General features: G+C 38.3%; 1 protein-coding gene across 3 annotated transcripts in view; it reads right to left on the minus strand.

The window, feature by feature from the left end:
• Nucleotides 1-20,527, minus strand: part of NOX4 (NADPH oxidase 4) — a 108,588-nt gene that overhangs the window by 44,917 nt on the left and 43,144 nt on the right. For all 3 annotated transcript variants that reach the window (XR_010883134.1, XM_067289621.1, XM_013956039.2), the window contains exon 11: nt 6,372-6,453. Coding sequence is in view for 2 of the 3 variants with exons in the window: in XM_067289621.1 (XP_067145722.1) it covers nt 6,372-6,453 (82 nt within the window). In the remaining variant the exon portion in view is untranslated. The remainder of the gene's footprint in view (nt 1-6,371; nt 6,454-20,527) is intronic.

Raw genomic sequence — 20,527 nt, forward strand, 5'->3', positions numbered from 1 at the left:
TGCTGCTGGAGAGAAAGCTTCTAGTCTGCATTTTGAAACATATCTTGGAGCACTAAACCCAGCAATTTTCATGCTTAGTGTACAATGCTACACAAAGCACTGAAGTGCTCGTGTGGGCACTTCTGAAAGATTCCTCCGGTGGGAACTTTCCCATCTGATTTCAGCAGTATGGATAGGCCACGTGCTATTACAGTGAAAAAACGGAATGGATGTTATTCTGGATGAGAGAGCCAATCTAACCTAGTGCACAGAACACTGAGTGAAAAGACTGCAGAAGACCTGATTTCTATTTCTGGCCTCATCCCCAGGAGACTTGTTCCTGGGTGACGCTGGTAACTCACGTCACAGTTTTGTGCCTCAGTTTCTCCTCTGTAACAATAAAGAACATCTTTTGTAAACCACTTCACAGAAAATCTTTCTTAGAAAAACACTCCATGAAAGTTTTCCCCCTCTTTTTTAAATTAAAAAAAAAAAACTCTTTGCTGTTATAATGAAGACTGAGTGACAAATGTATAGGTCATGAGTTTTCCTCTTACTGAATGCTGAAGAAGATGTTTGCCATTGCTCCTCTTGGGAACCAAACTAGGTTTCTAGGCCATAATTCTGGTAGCTACTCCTGTGTATGCTTAGATCTAGGATTCAATGGGAATCTCAGCAGATGCTGCCTGTGCTTTGTAACTTCCAGAAGCCACATTCCAGAATTCACTGTTTTTTCTAGATAGACACAAATTATTTTTCTTTAAAAATGAAAATGTTTTCAAGATAGTTACAAGTAAGATAGAAGTTTTATTCCTGGGCTATTATTTATGAAATATTGTAAGCTTCTTGGCTCAGATCTCAAGCTGTAGTAAGTTGGCATGGATCCATCATAGATCCATTATCATTAAAATGAGTAGCAATTGAGAACCAGATGGCACAATAGTTTAGGGCACTAACTTTCTGTCGCCTATTTGTCTAGACTGCTCCATGATGAGAATGAAATAACATCATTTGGCTTTGTTTGAGCTAAAACTTTCAACAACTTTTTAAGATGACCTTCAAAAATATGTATTTGAACATTCATATATATATATATATATATATATATATATATAAAATAAGGATCCTGTATTTTCTATTTCTTTGTGACACAAAATGACCAGAATTTTTGTACACATAAAAAAGCCTACCTTAATTTACTTAGAACATATACCAAAGAAAGGTTTGTAAGTTTATGACAGATGAAAAATAATTGCATTTGGAATACTTTGTTATTTTATTATACCTGCTAGGTTCTAAGTTCACTTTTTCTCCAAAGTTCAACATTTTGTCATTCCATTTAAGTGATGAGATAATGCTCAATTTACATTCTTTCCCTACTTTAGTATAAAGAAGTGCTGCCATTTCTGCATATGAATGTTATGGAGACAGTTACCAGAATACTTCATTAATTTCCCATCTATATTCTGCTCCCCTTGCTCCCCCCCCAAAAAAGGGAAAAAAGTTTTAAAAAGAGAAAAAAAAAAAATTAGAGATCTTCTAAGTAAAACCTATCCTTTAGAAAAGTTTCATTGATTTAATTTGCCTGAGAGAAGGATAAGTTTTGAAATGACCTCCAGCCACTTGCATGGAGGAGTCATTTCAGATTGTACAGGGCTTTCTTGTTTAGCAGAAAACGGTATAGTGAGATGCAGAGATTAGAAACTGAAGCTGAAGAAATTCATATTATGCATATGTGAAGTAATTAACAATTGAAGCAAGATGATCTAAAAGCCTGTGAATTTTCCAGTTTTCGATGTCTTAATTTAAAGATCGGACGTCTTTCTAAATTCATGCTCTGGCTGAACCAGAAGCTTGCTGCAGGGATTATTGTGTAATGCTCTATGGCTTATGTTAAGAAGGGACTCAAATTAGCTGGAACATAGCAGTTTTTTCTGTTCTTAAAATCTGTGAATCATCCAAGAATTTTTCCACCAAACCCACAGAAGATAAGAATGAAGACCAAATATTTCTGAAGGGAAAAAATAAGCAAATAATTGCTCTAAAAAAACCACATACACATTTGAGGATTTCAGTAATATCCTGAAAATAGAAAGTACAACTGTACTCTCAAGTCCCTTACATACAGGGAAATTTGCTAAAAAGCCATAATGCCAATAGTATTTCTGGCCCATCCTTAATAAGCACTATTTTGTGTAGTATCAGCCTCTTTCCTGCCCTCTTAACCTACCAACCTAACTCCTTACTCTCACAGTTCTTTTATCATTACCCTTACCATTCCGTGCTTTTATTTTTTTCTTTTGATATTATCAGGTTCAGCTACAAGAGACAGTTTTCCTGTAGCATTGCAAGGCAATTATGTAATCTTCTCCTCTTGCTCACAGCAAGGAGGATCAGGAGTGGAGTGAAGTCAGTGGAAAATTACAGTGGTGCAAGTGAGCAACTTAGGCCCATGCTGTTAGCACCAAACTGACTGTCACGTGCTAGACCCTACAATTAGATTAATGAACACAGTGTTTTCTACAGGACCAATCTTCTGTAGCCTTTGTCAGCATTTCAGCAGTTCTCTTGTTTTATAATTAAATTCATGGGAAAAAGGGTAGGCCCCTCATGGGCTAGGCAGGCAACCAGGGAAAGCATTAGCTTTGGATCCAACTCGATTCAACTTGAGGAAAAATCCTGCAGAAATATGCTACGAATGAAATTTTCAAAGTTTTTAAGTGGCTTAGGAACCCTAAAGTTCATTGTCAAAGCGACTGGGCACAGTATGGCTCATTACAAACATAATGCTACAAATTTGATTTGTTGACATGACTAATTTTGTTGGAGTAACTCACCTCAAGGACTTCAGCAGACTCATGGAGGTGAGTGAGTGAAGGAACAAGCTGCAAATATGCCTGTAATTTGGTTCCAGTGCACAGGCTCTTCCCAGCCTGATACTATTCTAAGTTTGCTATAAGCCCCAGCTTGTTCAGCAGCCCACAGCTGTAGGTTTATTAGTTTCAGGAACAAGAATTCTCATGGGCATGGTGATGGTTTCATGTCAGCTAGAAGGTAAGTTTTCTCCTCAATACCTTTTACTCTGTGGATGGGTGGGTTTCCTGCGGGGGTGGATGAGGGGTTCCAGTGATAAGAACCATGAGTTTCATCCTCTGACAGTTACTTGAGGTACGAAAGCAACTTGCCTGAATTAGACTGGTCCTGCTAGTTCTGTAATCTGTGATTATGTGCAGTATAAGATGCTTCATTGTGAAATTCTACTACAGGCATTTATGGGAGAACATACTTCCATATTTCTTCCCCAATAGTTATAATTTTCCCAAGACACAGTTACACTGGGATATGAATGAAGCGTAAGATAAAGCCAAGCTCCTCCTGTTCTGCTAACCTCATAATTAAAAGTGAGAAGAAGCATACTGGAGGTCAAGCTAACTGGATAGATCCTGTATAAATGTGCTGGCATAGTACTGAATCTCAGCTCACGAGTTGTACTGGAAATTGATGCTCATGATGCTATACTACTTTTGGGCACACAGTGATAAGTCAAGGAAGCACAGTGACATGTCACGTGGCTTTACAAGCTTGCATCTTTGCAAGCTCAGGCCTCTCTATAACCTGTTCCACACATCAGAGTAGATATTCCCTCCTTGGCTGAGTCAAGAACAGCAGAATAAACTCAGGCAAACACAAGGACCATCAAAAGATTCTGCATTTCTCCCTTCATCAGCCATGAGTGAAAAGCTTATTTCTTCGACACAGTTACCCCCTGAAAATTCAGAACAACACGAACATATATGCATGTATATTCTAGAAAACTATTTCCAATCATTCCAGTGCACAAACATCTCTGAGAACAAACACGTACCCAAGATTAGTTTGCTATTCCATGGGAAGGAATTCAGATCTTAATAGAACAAATGCACAAGAACATAATTCAGGCCAGAACATCCAGGTTTTATTTCTTCCAAAAATTGATGGATTGTAGTTTTCTCATTTTACCTCTAATCTTCATTTCCAGTCTTGCTCCTTTGGGTATATGTCTGTTAAGTATCTGCAAACTTTTATCCTTTCTACCTGCTTAGCCAAGCTTTTCAGATAAGTCATAACTGCAGTTCCTTTTCTGTTTTTAACCTTCCATATTCTTAGGATTTCTTTAAACATTACAAGCTCCAGCCTGTGCCCCATGATATCCTCTCATTAAAATGACCTTACTGCTCAGATGCTTATGCAGTACAAAAAACTATTGCTCAGCTGAAGTCAATGAAGGGACACTGATTTATGAGATCTGTCTGTTCATTATCTTGATTTCTGTTAACTGACTTTTCAATGAAAATGAGCACAGAGAAGGGAAAAAATGAAATGGGAATAAAAAGAGGAAATATATTATGAAGATGAACAATTTTTCTGCCTTGCTGAACACAAGGATTCCTCTTGAATGAGAACCCCTAGAGAAGTTAGGACACCTCAATAGTCTTCAATCAGTTTGTAAATGAATTATAATAGATGATAAATTTCTGTAAAAAGCAAGCAATTTTGCACCAATTAATAATTTTATAAACAGAAACCAATTGCTTAAAACATCATATACAAACTTTTTTTCAATTAGATGCCAAGGTTTGGCTGATTTTGTATTGTAGAGGGGTCAGTCAATCTTGCCAAGTAATGTGGCAGAAAACATATATCTTCCTGGGATACAAGGCTGCTATAATTTCAAATAGCAATACAGCTCCATACCACAAGTTATGCGTTCTTCAAAAAGTTAGAACATCCATTAAACAGAAGACAACAAATACTCATGGATCCATGGATCTGACAATGTGTAACACTGCTAGTGTACTCTGCTTGCCCACAGTCCTACCAATAAATTACATGTAAAAATGAAAGTCAGACACCTTAGTTAGGAATGATTTATATAGAGTCAAGCCTATTCTTTGAGAAGGGAGAATAAACTAGTTTCTCGGATCAGTCTGACAGTGTCCATAAGTGAAATCCTCTAAGCCAAGCAAAGCATCCTACTACTGTGGAAAAATGACCGTCCCAGTGCTGCCCAAAGGACAAGGACTAAGGGAATAATTCACAGACGTGCTGTGAAGCAAGCAGACCAGCCCACCAACTCCTGTCATCTCATATATTGTACCTCAAGGCTGTTCTGGTAATACAGTGACAATGGCAAATGCAAACAACAAATTCAGGGGGATAAAATATGGTCTCCATTGGAGTCAAAGCAAAAATTTCACCATTTTCCCTAGAGTCAGGATTTCAACCTCTAGTGCTTTGGCTTTCAAGTATCCACAGTGAGGAAGTAGTGGGTTTCCAGCATTCAGCCCCTCTATTTGTTGTCTGCTCTTAAAAAAATACTTCATATTACAGGATTTTAAGAGCTGTATTTAACAAATAGCTTGACTGGCTTCTCATGTATTTCAGGAACCAGTTTAATAATAATAATAATTAAAAAAAAAACAAACTCATTTGCTCATTTCCATCAGCGTTATTGGATTGGCTCCAGACATCCTTCCTTCTCCTTCATATACTCTCCCTCTGCTCATCCTGCACTAGCCTCCTTTATGTTGCTCAGTCTGGCCACAGTTGATGGGAAAACTATCTTCTCTTCCTCCTTCCCCTTTTTAAGGGTGGAAGACCCTTAAAGACTTTATTGAAAGTGACTGTTTGTGTTAACCAATATATAGCAACAAATAGCATTTATTGTTTCATTCAGGTACATAACTTTGGAGAAAGAAGTGGTTTTGTCCAGGATACTCAACACACTTACACCATGAAAGGTCTCTGGGGAAGAGATACAATTCATTAAAACTTTTGAACAGCTGGAGGTGCTCTGAGGTGACCTCTGGATCCCTTAACACCTTCTCGCATTACTGAGGGAGTTTTAAAATGAGCCATGCCGTATAGCTTGTTCCTAAACACACAACACCGTTCTTTTGGTCTGCCTGCACATATATCCCTAAAAAGGGCAGAAAAGATGTTTTTTTAGTGCTTGCAGGCTTCCCAAGGGAGAACTTGTTAAAATCCAAGGGAATCTGTCACCATAGATGATGGAATCCCACAAGACAAGAGTGGGGATTAGCCTGACAAAACATCTGCCTATGTCAACACACGGTGTCGAGTGAAACAGAGCTCCACCAGACACTGATCCAGGCAGCTTAACGTCTGCACTCTGCCACCAACTCCCCCGTGACAGCTGGGAGCGCTTGCAAAGCACGTCTACTTCTCCCTGACACAGCTGAAAGAGTGCAAAGCTCAGTCTAAGTGTGGTTCCTTGACAGCTCTGCCTTAGGACTTTACACCAGAAGCATTTACAGTGCTATAAATGCTTCACACTCCCTCACCACAAATGGATAAAGATTTTTTTCTCCCAGGAAGACAATTCTACTTACTTGGGATAGCGCCTCTGCTGAAAGATGGGCAGAATCTCTTTATCTTGACTGGAATGTAGAAGCAGTAAATCCCGAAATCTTTCTGTCAAGAGACAAAGAAGAAAAGAAAAGAAAAAAAAGCCAGACTGTGACTCTGCATTATAAGATGTTCAGGCTAAAAGTAAGCAAGCAGTAATATCAGTGAATTCTCTTCTCCAGCACTATTTACCAAAGTACAAAGCTAAGTTTATAAGGAAGCAAATCTATACACTGATACACAGAAAACTGTTGCTAATATTGGAAATGACTCTAACCTGTAAACGCTTTTAATAATATTTTAAAATGTCATTTTTTCACCTGATATTAAATTCTAATAGTGCTTACGAGTTTATGAGGTCTGCATCCAACTGTTCTGGGTATCATACACAGACCTTGCCTTGAAATAGTCCCTGCCTTGAGGAGTTTAGAGTCTAAATGGAAAGGAAGAGCAAATAAGAAATTAACCAGCCATTCAAGGTTCACAGTAGTCTAAATGAAGATAGATTAATTAATTCATCAAAATTAAATTGTAATATGGGTCCTTGGGTATCTGATTCATTGGTATTTTCAAGGCAGGTTGAAAGACTGGATCACTTTTTGTTCACTGTTATATATTTTAGAAACAGTATTACAGGGTCATCTGCAGGAGGTGAGTTTTTTGTAACTTAGCTTCATTGACTACAGGATGGGAAGCAGTCATTTTTTGTGTAGCTGTCTTTCTCTGATGCTCTAGAAACAATATATAAGCAGGATCTCTTGAGGCTTCTTTTGGTATCAATTTGTCTGTTCCTGGAAGATGGTAGCCTCCTCAAAATTAAATTGATAAGAAGATTCAGAGATAGAAGGGAATTCCCCACCCAGGTCAAACAACCTTAGCACATCCCATAGCTCTCCATAACATGCAACATGCTCTGTCTGCTTCCTTCCATCATCTGCAAGTATTATTTAACCAATTCATCAGAGTCACAGAAACCTAGGACACCGGTGATGCCTTCGCCAGCTTGATAGCTCCTACTCTTCCCACAATACATCATAAATATGGCTTGTGGTCTTGAACTACAGGTTTTAGCCTCTTTAGTTTGCCTTCAAAATGACCTTCAAAAGCAGCAGGATGAGAACTGAAAGACTTTAGGAAGATTTAGCTAATGCAAAATACCTGACTGTATATGTGCCAGAGCAAGCACATTAACTTCCACCCCCACTTCTGGAATCTTAATGGATTTTTTCATGTTTTCCAGTGCAACTCAAGTTACTCATGCCATTCAAGGAACTCTTTATAAATAGACTTCTTATGAATGACAACAGTCTTTGTGAGTGCCTGGCGGGGAGTAAGAAGAAGTTCTCAATGGCAAACACTGAACAATGCTACTCCCCTCCATGCTTTGAGGTTGTTGACCTCCAGTAAGTAGGATCCAAATCCTAAGTAAGGATTTGTTTAATTCCATGTCTTCTAAGTTGTCTGATCTATTTATTTTTTAGAGCATATAACCAGGAGCAACAGCAGTGGAAACCATTGGGGGATTTACTCTTTTTCAGTTCAGTACTGCACAATACCATATTACATTTGAGTGAAATTGGTTTGTCAGACCTTGCAAAGGGCCTGCAACTCTTTGGGGCAGACAAAATGCATCTCAGTGAGGGTGCAGATGTGTCCCACTCCATTGTTCTGCCTGAGACAGACCACACCCAAGCAGGGAGCCAAATTCCATTTCTAACCTTTATTCCCTGACTCTTTTCTTATGCTGCTGGCCTTTCTCATCGATCCAGACCACCTGGCTGCATTCCAGGACTCAATTCAACAAGCTGTGATCTTGAAAATATTTTGAATTGTATTGACAGAGCTGGCCGGTATTGGAGTGAAAGCAGCCAAGTTATGGCATCTGAAACTGGCCTAAACAGCTTCCCTACTGGATCTTGGTTTAGTTTAAGTCAACTTTTTTCCCCTCACACTATGGCAGATTTCCCAGACAGATGTATTTTCTTTGTATTTTCCTTTCACCATATGACTTTACTCATTTTTCCACAGCAACACTTACACTAATGGTAGTGTTCCACCTCATCTCACATATATCCTACAACTTCCTCAAGCACATGTAGCCTCCGCGTCCTGTAAAGCCTCTTAAGAGAAATGGCACACTGAACAGAAACCTCTAAGATTAACTTCTCCCACAGGACCATTATGTACGTACTCCACCTTTCAGGTCCATGGTATTCTCATATTACACATAACTGTGCACATAGGGAAAGTCAAACTGGTGCAAATGACCCTATCACCTTTAAGGACTATCTAATGAGGTGATGAGGGAGGTGACAATGGAGGTGTAAGAGCTTTGGCAGTTACCAGGAAAACACAGATACTTTTGGTGCTCCTACACAACTGACTATGAGAAGTCTAAAGTTTAACAAGTGAGGGCTTTTCAATTTGCAAGAAAAATCAAAATGATACCTTCCAAGCGGAAATAAATTTTCAAAAATTGAAGATGATCTTTACTTCTAATCCCTACTACAACAGATAAAAGATCTGAGACTCTAATGAAAATGAAAAGAGCATTTTTAGATTCTTCTGATCTGATTCTTTCTGATTCTTCTGATGACAGGAATTGAACAATAGAACCAAACCAAGTCACAGACAATCTTATCATCACCCAGAATGATTTTAGAGGAAGATGGTATTTCCTGTTCTTATTTTTCCTTTCCATAATGTGGGATGTTGGAACATCAAAACCTGAATCTTTTCCATCACTTCTTACAGTTTAAAGATCTGAAATGTGAAGCTTTTTTGCTAGATGTTGGCCTGGTGTGCTGACAAAACATAAACATTTCCTTAACCAAGTTTTAAAAGGCTTACTTCTGAAAGTCTGCAACCATCTTCTCTATCTCTCATTCTATGCATGCAGTTTGCAATAGTCTAAGTCTGTCCTGGCTAGCCTCATAATGATTTTTGAAATTGTTCTGAAATCAGTTACACAATTGATTTGTCGTCACTCTGCTGAGTGTGACTCTGCAGAAGTAGTCCCACTGAGTCTCCCATAAGTCTACTCACAAGATGAAGTTCTCACAGACATTAAGGATGGTTGCACAGTCAAGTGTTATTACGCTCAAACTTATCCTTCCAACATGCTGAGTGTCTGCACTTCCTCCTAACTTTCATTCTGAGTGTCCAGTTCCTTCCAAATTCTTATTCAAGGAAAAGTGCTCAGTTAAACTTATACAGTCTCACTGGGACCATATATGTGTAGCCAAACATGTAGCATCATTACCTCTGATTACTAGGGGCTGGATTTAATAACACAGTCCTGTGTCCTGTCTTCCTAAATCACGAAGGTTGTGGACTATAATGGCAAAGAGAAAGTTTGTCATGGAAAGTGTTAGAGATTAATTCCGTCCTCTGACATAAATCTCTCCTCTCTCTCTCTCATATAATTCTTCTCCCCTCTTTTTCACCCTCCATTCCTCCTCCCTGCTCCCAGCTCAAAGAATTCACAAGAAGTCAGCTATTGGAATCTCAGCATAAACACCTACTAACAACTTTATAATACATGTTCTGACATATCAGTTATCAACTTACAAGGACAGAAGGAAGCATTTCAAGTGAAATTTTCCCTCTGAAATATTTAGATTCATGTCAGTAGTATTCTCAAATAAGAATGTGTGAGATGCTCAATATGGAAAGAAATGGTAATGCCAGAAAAATGTGAGTAATAATCATCACAGTCTGAAACCCATTCAAACTGTTTACCAAGTCAAGTTTATTTTTTGCCAGGATACACTATTAGAGAGGTGGAAAGAGGGATGAAGGGAAGTTTTATAATATTTTAATACCTAAAGATCTCAAAGCAAAGTAAGTTGTACAGAACGTCCCTGGGAGTTAAAACACACATTATTATTCACATTCTGTAGACAGGAATACTATGGCACAGGGAACAGCGGCCTTGTTTTTTGAAGGTGTCATGCCCCTGAAGCTCTTACTGATTTAACACTTCCAAGATGATGCCAAAATGACTTGCCAAATGTCACATAGTGCAATTGTGTCAGAGCTGGCTTTAAAAGCCAGGTCTCATGGTTCTTGTTTCCTTGCTTGTTCTTGTTACACAATACTTTACAGGAAATAATAGCAAATTCACTCTACTGAGTTCCAAGGGTCTTCAATAAACAGATTCCTATTATTTAATAGTCTGATGGGTCTGTACTCATCAGGCCAGAACAGCATATAACTGAAGTATGAGACACTGCTGTATTGTTTACCCCAACCACCTTTTGCCCAGCAGCTTCAGATCACTCTGAGGCTCTAATAAAAACACACTGAAGTGCATGCAGTGAACTCAATTAAAAACACTGTAAAACTGACCATAATTGCTTTGTATGGGATAAGGATTTTTTATATCAGCTGTATGGATTACTTTTTAAATCATGGTTAATAAGAATGAATAGAATTGTGATTAGAAAGCAACCAGAGAATGGGAGAACAAAACAGCCCCACGAATTTTAAAGTACAGAACTTTGTGGTCCAGAAGCCTAGCTGTCTACCAAAGGTCTCTCCGCAGTGACATACTCATACCTTGGAATATTTTGTAATCATATTTCTATAATTAGCTGTAGCACTTCTGCTTTCATTGGAGACACAAGTCTCGGTTTCATCCTTCACTGCATGGGCATTTGCAGGCCCTACAACTTCAAACTGAAAACATCTGCCTAGTTTTATGTAAAATGAAGATTGGTCTGGGGCACCTCACATGTTATGAATAGCTCCTCAGCACCTTGTAATAAAAGATTTTTTAAGTTTGCTTTCTTAAAACTGTGATCTAAATTAAAATGAATTTGAGACCTGTTAATCTGCCTTGTTTTCAAGCTGTGTAAATTTGGAAATACTGTCATAAGTACATCCTCAGTGCCCTGTAAAAAAGAAAAAGCATTTAAGAACATGCCTTTGCCAACGAAGGGCTATAAAACTACCATGAGCAACAAGAGGACATAAAATTGAAATGTCTAATGTTTTGTTTTGACCTGTGGCTTATTAATGGCTGGAGTTTTTGGAGTTAAGGAAGTGTCGGCATTGCTCTCCTCTTGAAGAAAGTCCATGCTACAAATATCCTCCATTAGATTAAAAGGGGGTGAAACAAAATAATGATGAGGTAATGTTCATGAGCTAGAGGTTCCAAAATGACTACATTATAAATCTTGGAAGTTCCCTAGAACATATACATTTTGCTAATGCAAAAAGACAGGCTGTTGGACCAACTTGAACTTCTGTGGTTTTCACTCCATTAAGCCCTCTGGAGCTTAATTTGCCTTTTTTTCCACCACCATTTGCTTCCCTCCTGATTAGTCACTTGAAAGACTAATTAGAGTCCACCATTTACAGAGCTACTCAAAAAATTAAAAGCTAGTGAAAACCCAGAAAGTTGAATAATATAAAAGAGCTTTCAGTTTATACTGAAATTTTTTAAGGGAAATAAAATTCCACAGAAAGGAAGCTGGTTTCTTCATTTTTTAAGCTAGGTGAATAACCACTGATCATCCCTCTGTGCAACATTATCTTTAGTGAGAATGTAGTTTACCGAAGCAGAAATAAAATAAAGAAATCAACTAATCATTACACATGTCAGCAGTGAAATTTCCAGCCACTCCGGACCTTCAGAATAGTTTTCCCTTCCTTGAAGGAAATCTCTACACACGCTGCTTCCCCTCATAACCTGCAGTTGCTTCCTACAGTCAGCTCCTCTTTAGCTGTGTGCTTACTAGCTGGAAGTCATTCTCCCTCACTGATTCCAGCAACAGCACGCCCTTCCCTATCAGGAACTCTAGGTGCTTTCTTACATCTTTAAAATGCCCCACCTAAGCCAAAACCAGTTAAGACAGATTTATTTCTAACTAGATTTCCCTCATTTACATTATAACAGCACATGCTGCATGACTGATATGTATGGGCCCATGTATCAGCCCACGAAGAAACACAGGCAGTTCTTGTCCAAAAGTTATTGCAACCTAAAAAGACTGAAAGGAGAATGATAGGAAGAAAAAGCATTACTTGGTTTGCTTCACAACAGGAAAGAGAGATGCTGAGGACCATATTTAGATTGCATTGCATATGCCTAACTTAAGATGCCCTTAAGTTCAAGATAGCTGTGAGTGACCCAGAACGCCTCTGGCAAGCTAGGCTTACCAGACTCGGTTCCCCAGACATCCAATGAAGAGAAGTGAACACAAGACCAAAGTCAACCAGTCTCAATACCCAATACTGAGCTAGAGATCATTCCTCAGGTTATACAGCAACTCCCTGAAAGAGCTGGGGATTAGCTAGACCTCTGGAGTTCAAAACCAATGTCTTAACCAAGAGAATGTATTTTTTTTTTTCTCACGTGTACTATATTTGAAGACTTCTTCTTTCATAAAAATTGAGTTTATTCCACAAGACATGGCTTACAAAGTGCTACATTAAAATAGGGTTTAGAAACAATACTAAAAGGTAACTTTAATTTTAAAAAGTATCTTTATAAATACATGTTTTGAAGGAAATGTTAATTCCACAGAAGTTAGTAGTTCTACAACTGTTCCCTTCGTCCATTAAGGGCTGTACTTTGCTGTTCTGAACTTCACAAGCAGACACCTATGGAAGAATAAAAACAGGGCAAGTCCTTCCTTCTGTCAGTTTCCCAGCCTCCAAATATTTTTATCTCAGCCCATCTCCTGAGCCTAATGGGGTTTGTCTATTAAGTAATCCCTTGACTTCTCATTGGGGTACTTGTCCAGTCCCCCATACAAAACTCCTCCTCTCTCCAACATCCTTTAAGATGGAGTTCTACGTGTCTATTGCCTACTGCATGAAGATCCACCATTTTACATCTGCTTTGAAATAGTGTCTTACTGAAGGTATTCGATGGCCAAAAGTTCTGATACTGACAGAAACAGTGAACAGTCAGTCCCTACCCACTCTTCCAATGTCATGCATGATTTTGTAGACCACTACTGTGTTCCCCTACATTACCTCTTTTCCAAGCCAAAGACTCCCTGCCTACTCAATTGTCCCTGGTTTGGAAGCCATTCCATGCTTTTGATCATCTCTGTCATTCTTTCCTGAACGTTATCCAGTTCTAGTATATCCTGTTTGAGACAAGAGGAGGAGACCTGCACACAGTATGTAAGGTGTGGGCTCACCACAGATTTACACAGTTACACAGTATTCTTTGCTTTGTTCTCTACTCTTTTCCTAATAATTTTGCTCACTTTACTGCTGATGAGCACTGAGCTGATGTCATCATGGACATAACTATCATGATTGCAAAGTCTCATTCCTGGGCTGTAATGGCCACCTCTGCTCCAGTTTGGTTCACCACCAAATATATGTGTACACCATGCACACCTGTACTGGTATATATCTACGAAAATATTTTTAGCTACATCCATGAGTAGGTTCATAAGCATAATATTTTATACATATTCATTTGAACAAGCTATAAGCACATTTGTTAAGAATATTCCAATAACAGCAGCAAAATAATGGAATTAATCCTATCCAAAGCTAACTTTTTGCAACCATCATAACAGAAACACCACCAGTTACTGGGACCTTTTGCTCCGGTTTTTGTCTACGTATTTGGTCTCATTTCAGACCTTAAGTATGGGATGATTTCACACTCCTACTAATGCAAACACAGACACAGTTTCTAAGAACATACTCATTATTACACTCAAGAGAAACATGCAAATAAATTACTGCGCAATAACTTCACAGAATCACAAAATGGTTGAGGTTGGAAGGGACCTCTGGAGATCGTCTAGCCCAATCCCCTTGCTCAAAGCAGGCTCAGTTGGAGCAGGTTGCTCAGGAGCATGTCCAGTCAGGTTTAGAATATCTCCAAGGACAAAGACTCCACAATCTCTCTGGGCAACCTGTTCCAGTGTTTGACCACCTTCACTGCAAAAGAGTTTTTTTCTTATGTTTAAGCAGAATTTCCTCTATTTCAATTTTTGCCCATGGCCTCCTGTCCCATCAGCGGACACCACTGAGCAAAGCCTGGCTCTGTCTTCCTTACCCCCTCCCTCCCTATTAAAAGGAGATATGACAAAAGATTTTTGGAAGGGAGAGCTGCACACTAGGATACTTGGATTCGAGATCTAATGAACTTTTCCCTGTACTATGTAAGGGTTGTTTTAAGGATGGTAATATTATATTCTCTCTTTAGCCACTGTGTTTGCTTGTTTGTTTTCTTTGGGAGGGGGGAGTGTATGCACAAAAGGCTTTGTATGCCCAAAACATACAACAGGCCAGATTTGTACTCTTTATTTCATTACAACAGAACATGAGAGAAGTACAAGCAGATTTTGGTCTACCAAGGGATGTCCCTACAGAGACAGCACTGCCAAGTATGTTCCAATTCTTTGTGAAGCCTCGTTTCTTAAAAATCATACTAAATTTCATTAACTGATACATCCAGCAAGTCTGGTAATATGATGTGGAAAAAAAATATGTGTATTTTTACCATGAATTTCAGTATTTTGTGTTGATTCCTTAATCATCATCCCTGCAGGGGCAGGGATGGAAAGGGAGGGAAAAAGACTAAAATAAAAAAGGTGTTTGGAAAAGAGAACAGGAGTTTGCTTATTAATTCACATTCACACCCAGCCTTTCACTATAAGAATTCACTATGAGAATGTCCTCTACTCTTTTCCCTCAAAATGCAGCCGTGGACAATGTTGCTAATTGCTTAGGCTTAACCCATTTTAGTAAGGTCATTAAGCATACTACAGCCCTAAGCTGCCTTGATCTCAGTCCAGCATCTGTAAAATACAGGCCACGACCTTTGCTTCTTCACAGGTAAGTTGTGAGAATGCCTTCATTAAAGGTGGTGAGCTGTTCTCACAAGCTACGCTAAGGGCCAGCGGGCCAGCTGAAGCAGGCAGAGTACTCAGGTACTGTGCCTGGGTAAAACACCACCGACATACAAGCTGCTGGGCAAGTGCCTTCAATCCCTGTCTATTGACCCACTTAACTAAATCAAAATACTTGAAATAACAGGAACAAGGCTTCAAATAAGAAACAAAAGAAGTAAGAAATAGGGTCTTAAGGGACTCTGTTTATATATAAAAATCATTTCTCCCGTGTTTTCAGCTGTCTGTCTCTTTTAGAGAAGTAAGTACAAGTTGTTCTCTAAAAGCATTCCTAGAACTAGTTGCACTGAAGCATAACACAGGATAAAGCGATCAGAGCTCAGCTGGATCCTATTTTTGGTATAAATTTTGATAGACAGCCGGGGATGATCCACTGGGAAGAAATGCACATTTTTTCCAAAGATCTAATCACATCTGGGGCTCTTATAACATCTCTCAAAGGGCAATATCAAAACCTTAGCAGGAAATCATTTGAGTGACTGGCAAATGAAATGAGCCATGAGATACGTTTTTTCTCTTTTTCTTTTAGACAGGTGACAAAATGTAAAGCACACAGTGTATCAATAAATGTATCAAAATTTTAGTTTAATTTCACCCTGCTGTGAGCAGTCTTATTATTTCTTCTTATATCTGAATTAGATATTCCTAATAACTTAAGCCTGCCCATTCCCTGAATATAAACTACTATTTATAACCTAGTCTAGATAGTTTTTAATTACTAACTTTTTAAAAGTACATACATTTGTTGACTTCACACTAACTCTAGTGCAGACCCTCCTTAAAATGGGTTGCAGGATTTTCTACTGGATTGTCATTTCCATCTTCCAAATACCATGTTATGAATGTAATAATAAATAGACATGTTTTTACAGGACAGAAAGTCTGTTACTACTCAAGTCATCAGAAAAATTATTCCCAGCCCTGAATAGGCGAGAGAATCTTGAAAATGTTACTGTGTAATTTTACACTGATAAATATTTTGTAGAATAAAGACCCACTGGTTTAATATGATTTAGGTTACCCATTTCCTCACATCATTGAAAGGAAATGTTTTGACATGCACTTTTCTGAAAAAGTGATTTTGCCAATTCTTATAACTGTGAGCTGTTGTTAGGTATCTATCTGAGCGTTTGATTCTTTTCGTGTTACCAGTCATGGCCTGGCACATAGCAATGCATCAATCTGCCATAACAAATTCAGCAATATAAAATGGCACAGAAGGGAAAAAGTCTTTTGCATGCAAAAATGGCACATGGTGGTACATATGTTTTGAGAGATGTGGGAGACTTTTAAAAAAAATACTATCATGAAACCAATTTTTGTATTAATGAAATGCTGTTTTATTTGGAAGCTGCAGTGAGAAAATTTCATTTGCTATGCTATTTAATAATAGGGCAAAATTACCATAATTCCCTCAACCCATTACAAAAAATGCAAACATACAATAACAGAAATCATAAAAACTTCTTATTCTTTTCATTATAATTTTTGCTTTTTTCAAACTGGTCATGCCTGAACTCAAGAGACACTCAGCTAACACTCACGATGCAAGAGGAAACCTTGAGGGCAAGCCCCGTGCCATCAGGCTGGCGCGAGCAGAGCACAGCACAGCGCAGCACCTCAGCTTTTGTCTTTGGAAATGTGTGTGGGTGTCTGTGGTATTTCCCTTGAGGAAATGACACTTACAGTGCACACAAAAAATAAGGGAATATGTTACTTTTATGTGAAGGCATAGTCCTTAAAACTACTGCAAAGAAGAACAGAAATTGCTCATTGATTTATTTTCATTTCACATAACTCAAGGAGGCTTCTCTGGGACTGTAGGTTTGCTGGCTACCATTGAAAATTCAATAAAATCATCGCAGCAGCCTTTTCAGCAAGACTCAACCAGCGTATAATCTCTGATGCTCTCCCCCTCCCCAGCATCTCCCTTTCAGCCCTGAAAAATGTATCAATAGCCCTCTGTAAATTCTACCCCAGCTGAATTCCCTCTTGTCCAGCATACATACAAACAAAGCCATGTCTATCTGGGATTTTCAGCCCTTCCTGACTCTCCCCAAGCAGAGAAGCTATACATTCTCTCTTACTCATGATTGTGGTATTTAGTACAGCTCAATTTAGAATTTGCTGATTTCAGGTCACCCAGCAGTCACCCGCCATTTATCAGCTTCCAAATACAGAGCAGGTTCCCTGCAAATTACTGAAAACATTTTTTTTTTTTTTTTTTACATAAAGCATCATCTGAATTTTACTCACTAGAGATGGACAAACATTTTCCAATCAAAATGTTTTTTAGAAAGGATATTAAGATTTTGAGAAGAAAAAAAAAGCATTAAAATGTATGTTTTCGCAAAAAAAACCAAAAAACAACAAATTCTGAAAGTGGAGGGATGTGTGTGTATGTATGTGCATATAAATAAACTGTCGCACTTCATGCAAGTCACAGTGAAGTTTTCTCATATGCCCATCTCTTTTCCCAGTTAGAATTGCTGCATTGTCAGCCAGACTGTACCTGCCATTACACAAGTGTTTTCTCTCTCCAGGAGAGAAAGAGACCACAGTGCATTACAGCAAATATACTCTGAATTGGGAACCCAGCCAAAAGAAGATAAAGAAAGCTGGAGTGATACAAATCCTAAAAAGCAGCATTTACAAGTGATATTTTTGGCTTCCAGATAATATTTTTGATCACGTGAATTTTTGGAAAACAAATAAAACTTCTCACAGCAGAGGTAAATGAACTTTTAAAAAATTGGGAGGAGGGGGCATCTTCTGTTTATTTGCCAAACAATTCTAACACTCATATTTCTAAAGAAAAAATAATTTAAAAAATAACAGGTAATATTATTTTATTCCTTGCTCTTGGTTTCTACTTTGCTCCTTCCTTGTCAAATGTGCTGCAGGCATTGCATGCCTGAAAGCTTGCCTGTTTTCCTTCCGGCTGTTTCAGTTGATCTAATAAAAGATATTACCTTTTCCTACATAACTTGTCTCCCATGGCATATTATTTCATTATAGTGTATTTTGGACTAATCTGGTAGAAATGTCACAAACTATCTAAAATAAAAGATATCATGATATCCTCTTTTAAACAAGTTCTGTCATTTTATCCCCGTTCTTAGCAAAAAGAGAGGTTTAAATAAAGAAGAAAAAGAGGAAGAACAAGAACAAGAACAAGGCTGAGCTGCAGAAATGTGGGTTATAATGTCAGTGAAACAAAATACATGCTGCACCCTGCTTATCAGCTGCTGCATTTCATTCCAGAGCACTGCTCATTACTGTCACGGCACACTCTGCTCCACATATCACAGTGCGCAACACTGGAATCCCATTCACATTTTGGATAAGTGATTTCCAGCCTATGAATTCCCTCCCACAAGTATTTTTTCTCCCAGCGTATTAGTTAAAAATTAGGCAACTGAGTCATTTGTCTTATTAAGAAATGCCACGTCCAGTATGCAGCAACCACCATTTCACATTTTGCTCATGATTCAAAAGCATTAGAAATTTACCAGGAAGTCTCTTAAACTTTTTAGGGAATTTAAGGCATTTCTGTCTTGACTTCTTTTGAAATTTCAAAGTTAGATTAAAAATAAAAAGAAAAAAAAGGTTTTAATTATAAATTAATTTAGTGGATTGACACTCAAAAAATGAAGCTTTTTTATTAAAAAATGGATTAAGGTTGGTTGCATTGGCAGTCTGACTTGATTTCCATTATTACCTAGTCCCCACATCTCTGTTCTGTACTATAGTATTCACTTTTTTTTTTCAGGCATGGGATCATGTAGTGCATAGCCCAGTAGAGAGTTCTGCTTAGCATGTGGTTTTGTGTGTGGTTTAAGTTCACATAAAATGTGTAGCCATAAACCTTTCAAAGTAAACTCTTCTGTTTATAAAAGATGCCAAAATATCTATTTTTACAAGTGTGGAAAACTGCTAGTTGGCCCAGTGTCACAATGTGGTGCTTTCAGTGCAAGTTCTGAGGTTTGTTTCGGTTCTTTTTTTTTTAATGGAAAAAAGGGTAAGTAACATTTCTGCGGCTGTTGCATACTCATTTTTTTTCCAAAGAAATCTTATTTCTGCACTTGATAATCATATAGTTCATTGGAAACAGTATTTTTCTTTTTTTTAATAATCTTTATAATTGAATGGGACAGATCTCCTGCGGAGGACTGGGGCAGAGAAGAGCTGTGACTGCAGGATGCCTCTCAAAAACTCTTGGATCACAAATGCCGTGCTGAGCACAGAACAAACGATGGCCCTGTCCTTCCCAATCCAAGCATAAGACAAGACACCAGCAGAAATGGCCAGGCAGGTAGGAGAGGCCAAGAATTAACGAGCAGTATAAGGTAACATGATCTGAAGAGACCAGCAGCCACCACTGCCGAGTTACGTTGTAGTCTTTATGGCAGAAGAGAACACCACTTTGACTACAGCACACATCCATGATGAGACCTCTACTGAACAGCGAGTCCCAGTTCCCTATTTAAAAGGAAAGATAGAAGGGGAGAGGATGCAGAAAGAAAAGAGCCAGACAAATCTGAGGTCTCAAAACTAGGACTTAGCACAACAGATTTATCAAATAGAAGGTTCAATGGTGCCATGCTCATTTTCTATAAGCATTCTGCACACAAGGTGGGGGAACTACAACTCACATAAATTTTCCAGGGGTGGTTCCGGCCCTGAAAAAGAAGGCTAAATAAATAAATAAATAAATAAATAAGGACCACCATAGGACAAAACTCTCTTACTGACACCATCCCAAAATTGAGCTTTATTTCCACAAACAACACAGGAAGAGCTCATGGACATCTAAAGGTTGAAGCTGAAAAAACTGCAAACCAATTCAACAAAATGTTTTGGTTTTGGATTAGCTTCTACAGAGAAATTGTTGGATGAAATTCTAAAGCATCATACAGGAGATGGGAACACACAAAGATAACTATTCCTTCTGATCATAAAATTTATAAATATCAAAAGTTGCTACAGTAGTTTTTAGTGTTCCCTACTTGAAATATAACTTTCCTATTTAAATACAGAACTTTTACAATCTGTTTGAAGAGGGTCCCAAAAAGAAACCTTTCAAATTTACTTTTAATATATTTTAGCAAATGATCTCATAACTGCAAGTCTAAAGAGTGTTTGCATTTTTCTTCTGTCCCTGAGGCAGATTTTTCACCGAACTGAGAACAAAACAAGTTATTTTGGTAGGGGCTCTTCAGTAAAACTTGAGTGGCATCTAGGGGGGT

The sequence above is a fragment of the Apteryx mantelli genome, chromosome 1 (genome assembly GCF_036417845.1).
Source record: "Apteryx mantelli isolate bAptMan1 chromosome 1, bAptMan1.hap1, whole genome shotgun sequence".
NCBI lineage: Eukaryota > Metazoa > Chordata > Aves > Apterygiformes > Apterygidae > Apteryx > Apteryx mantelli.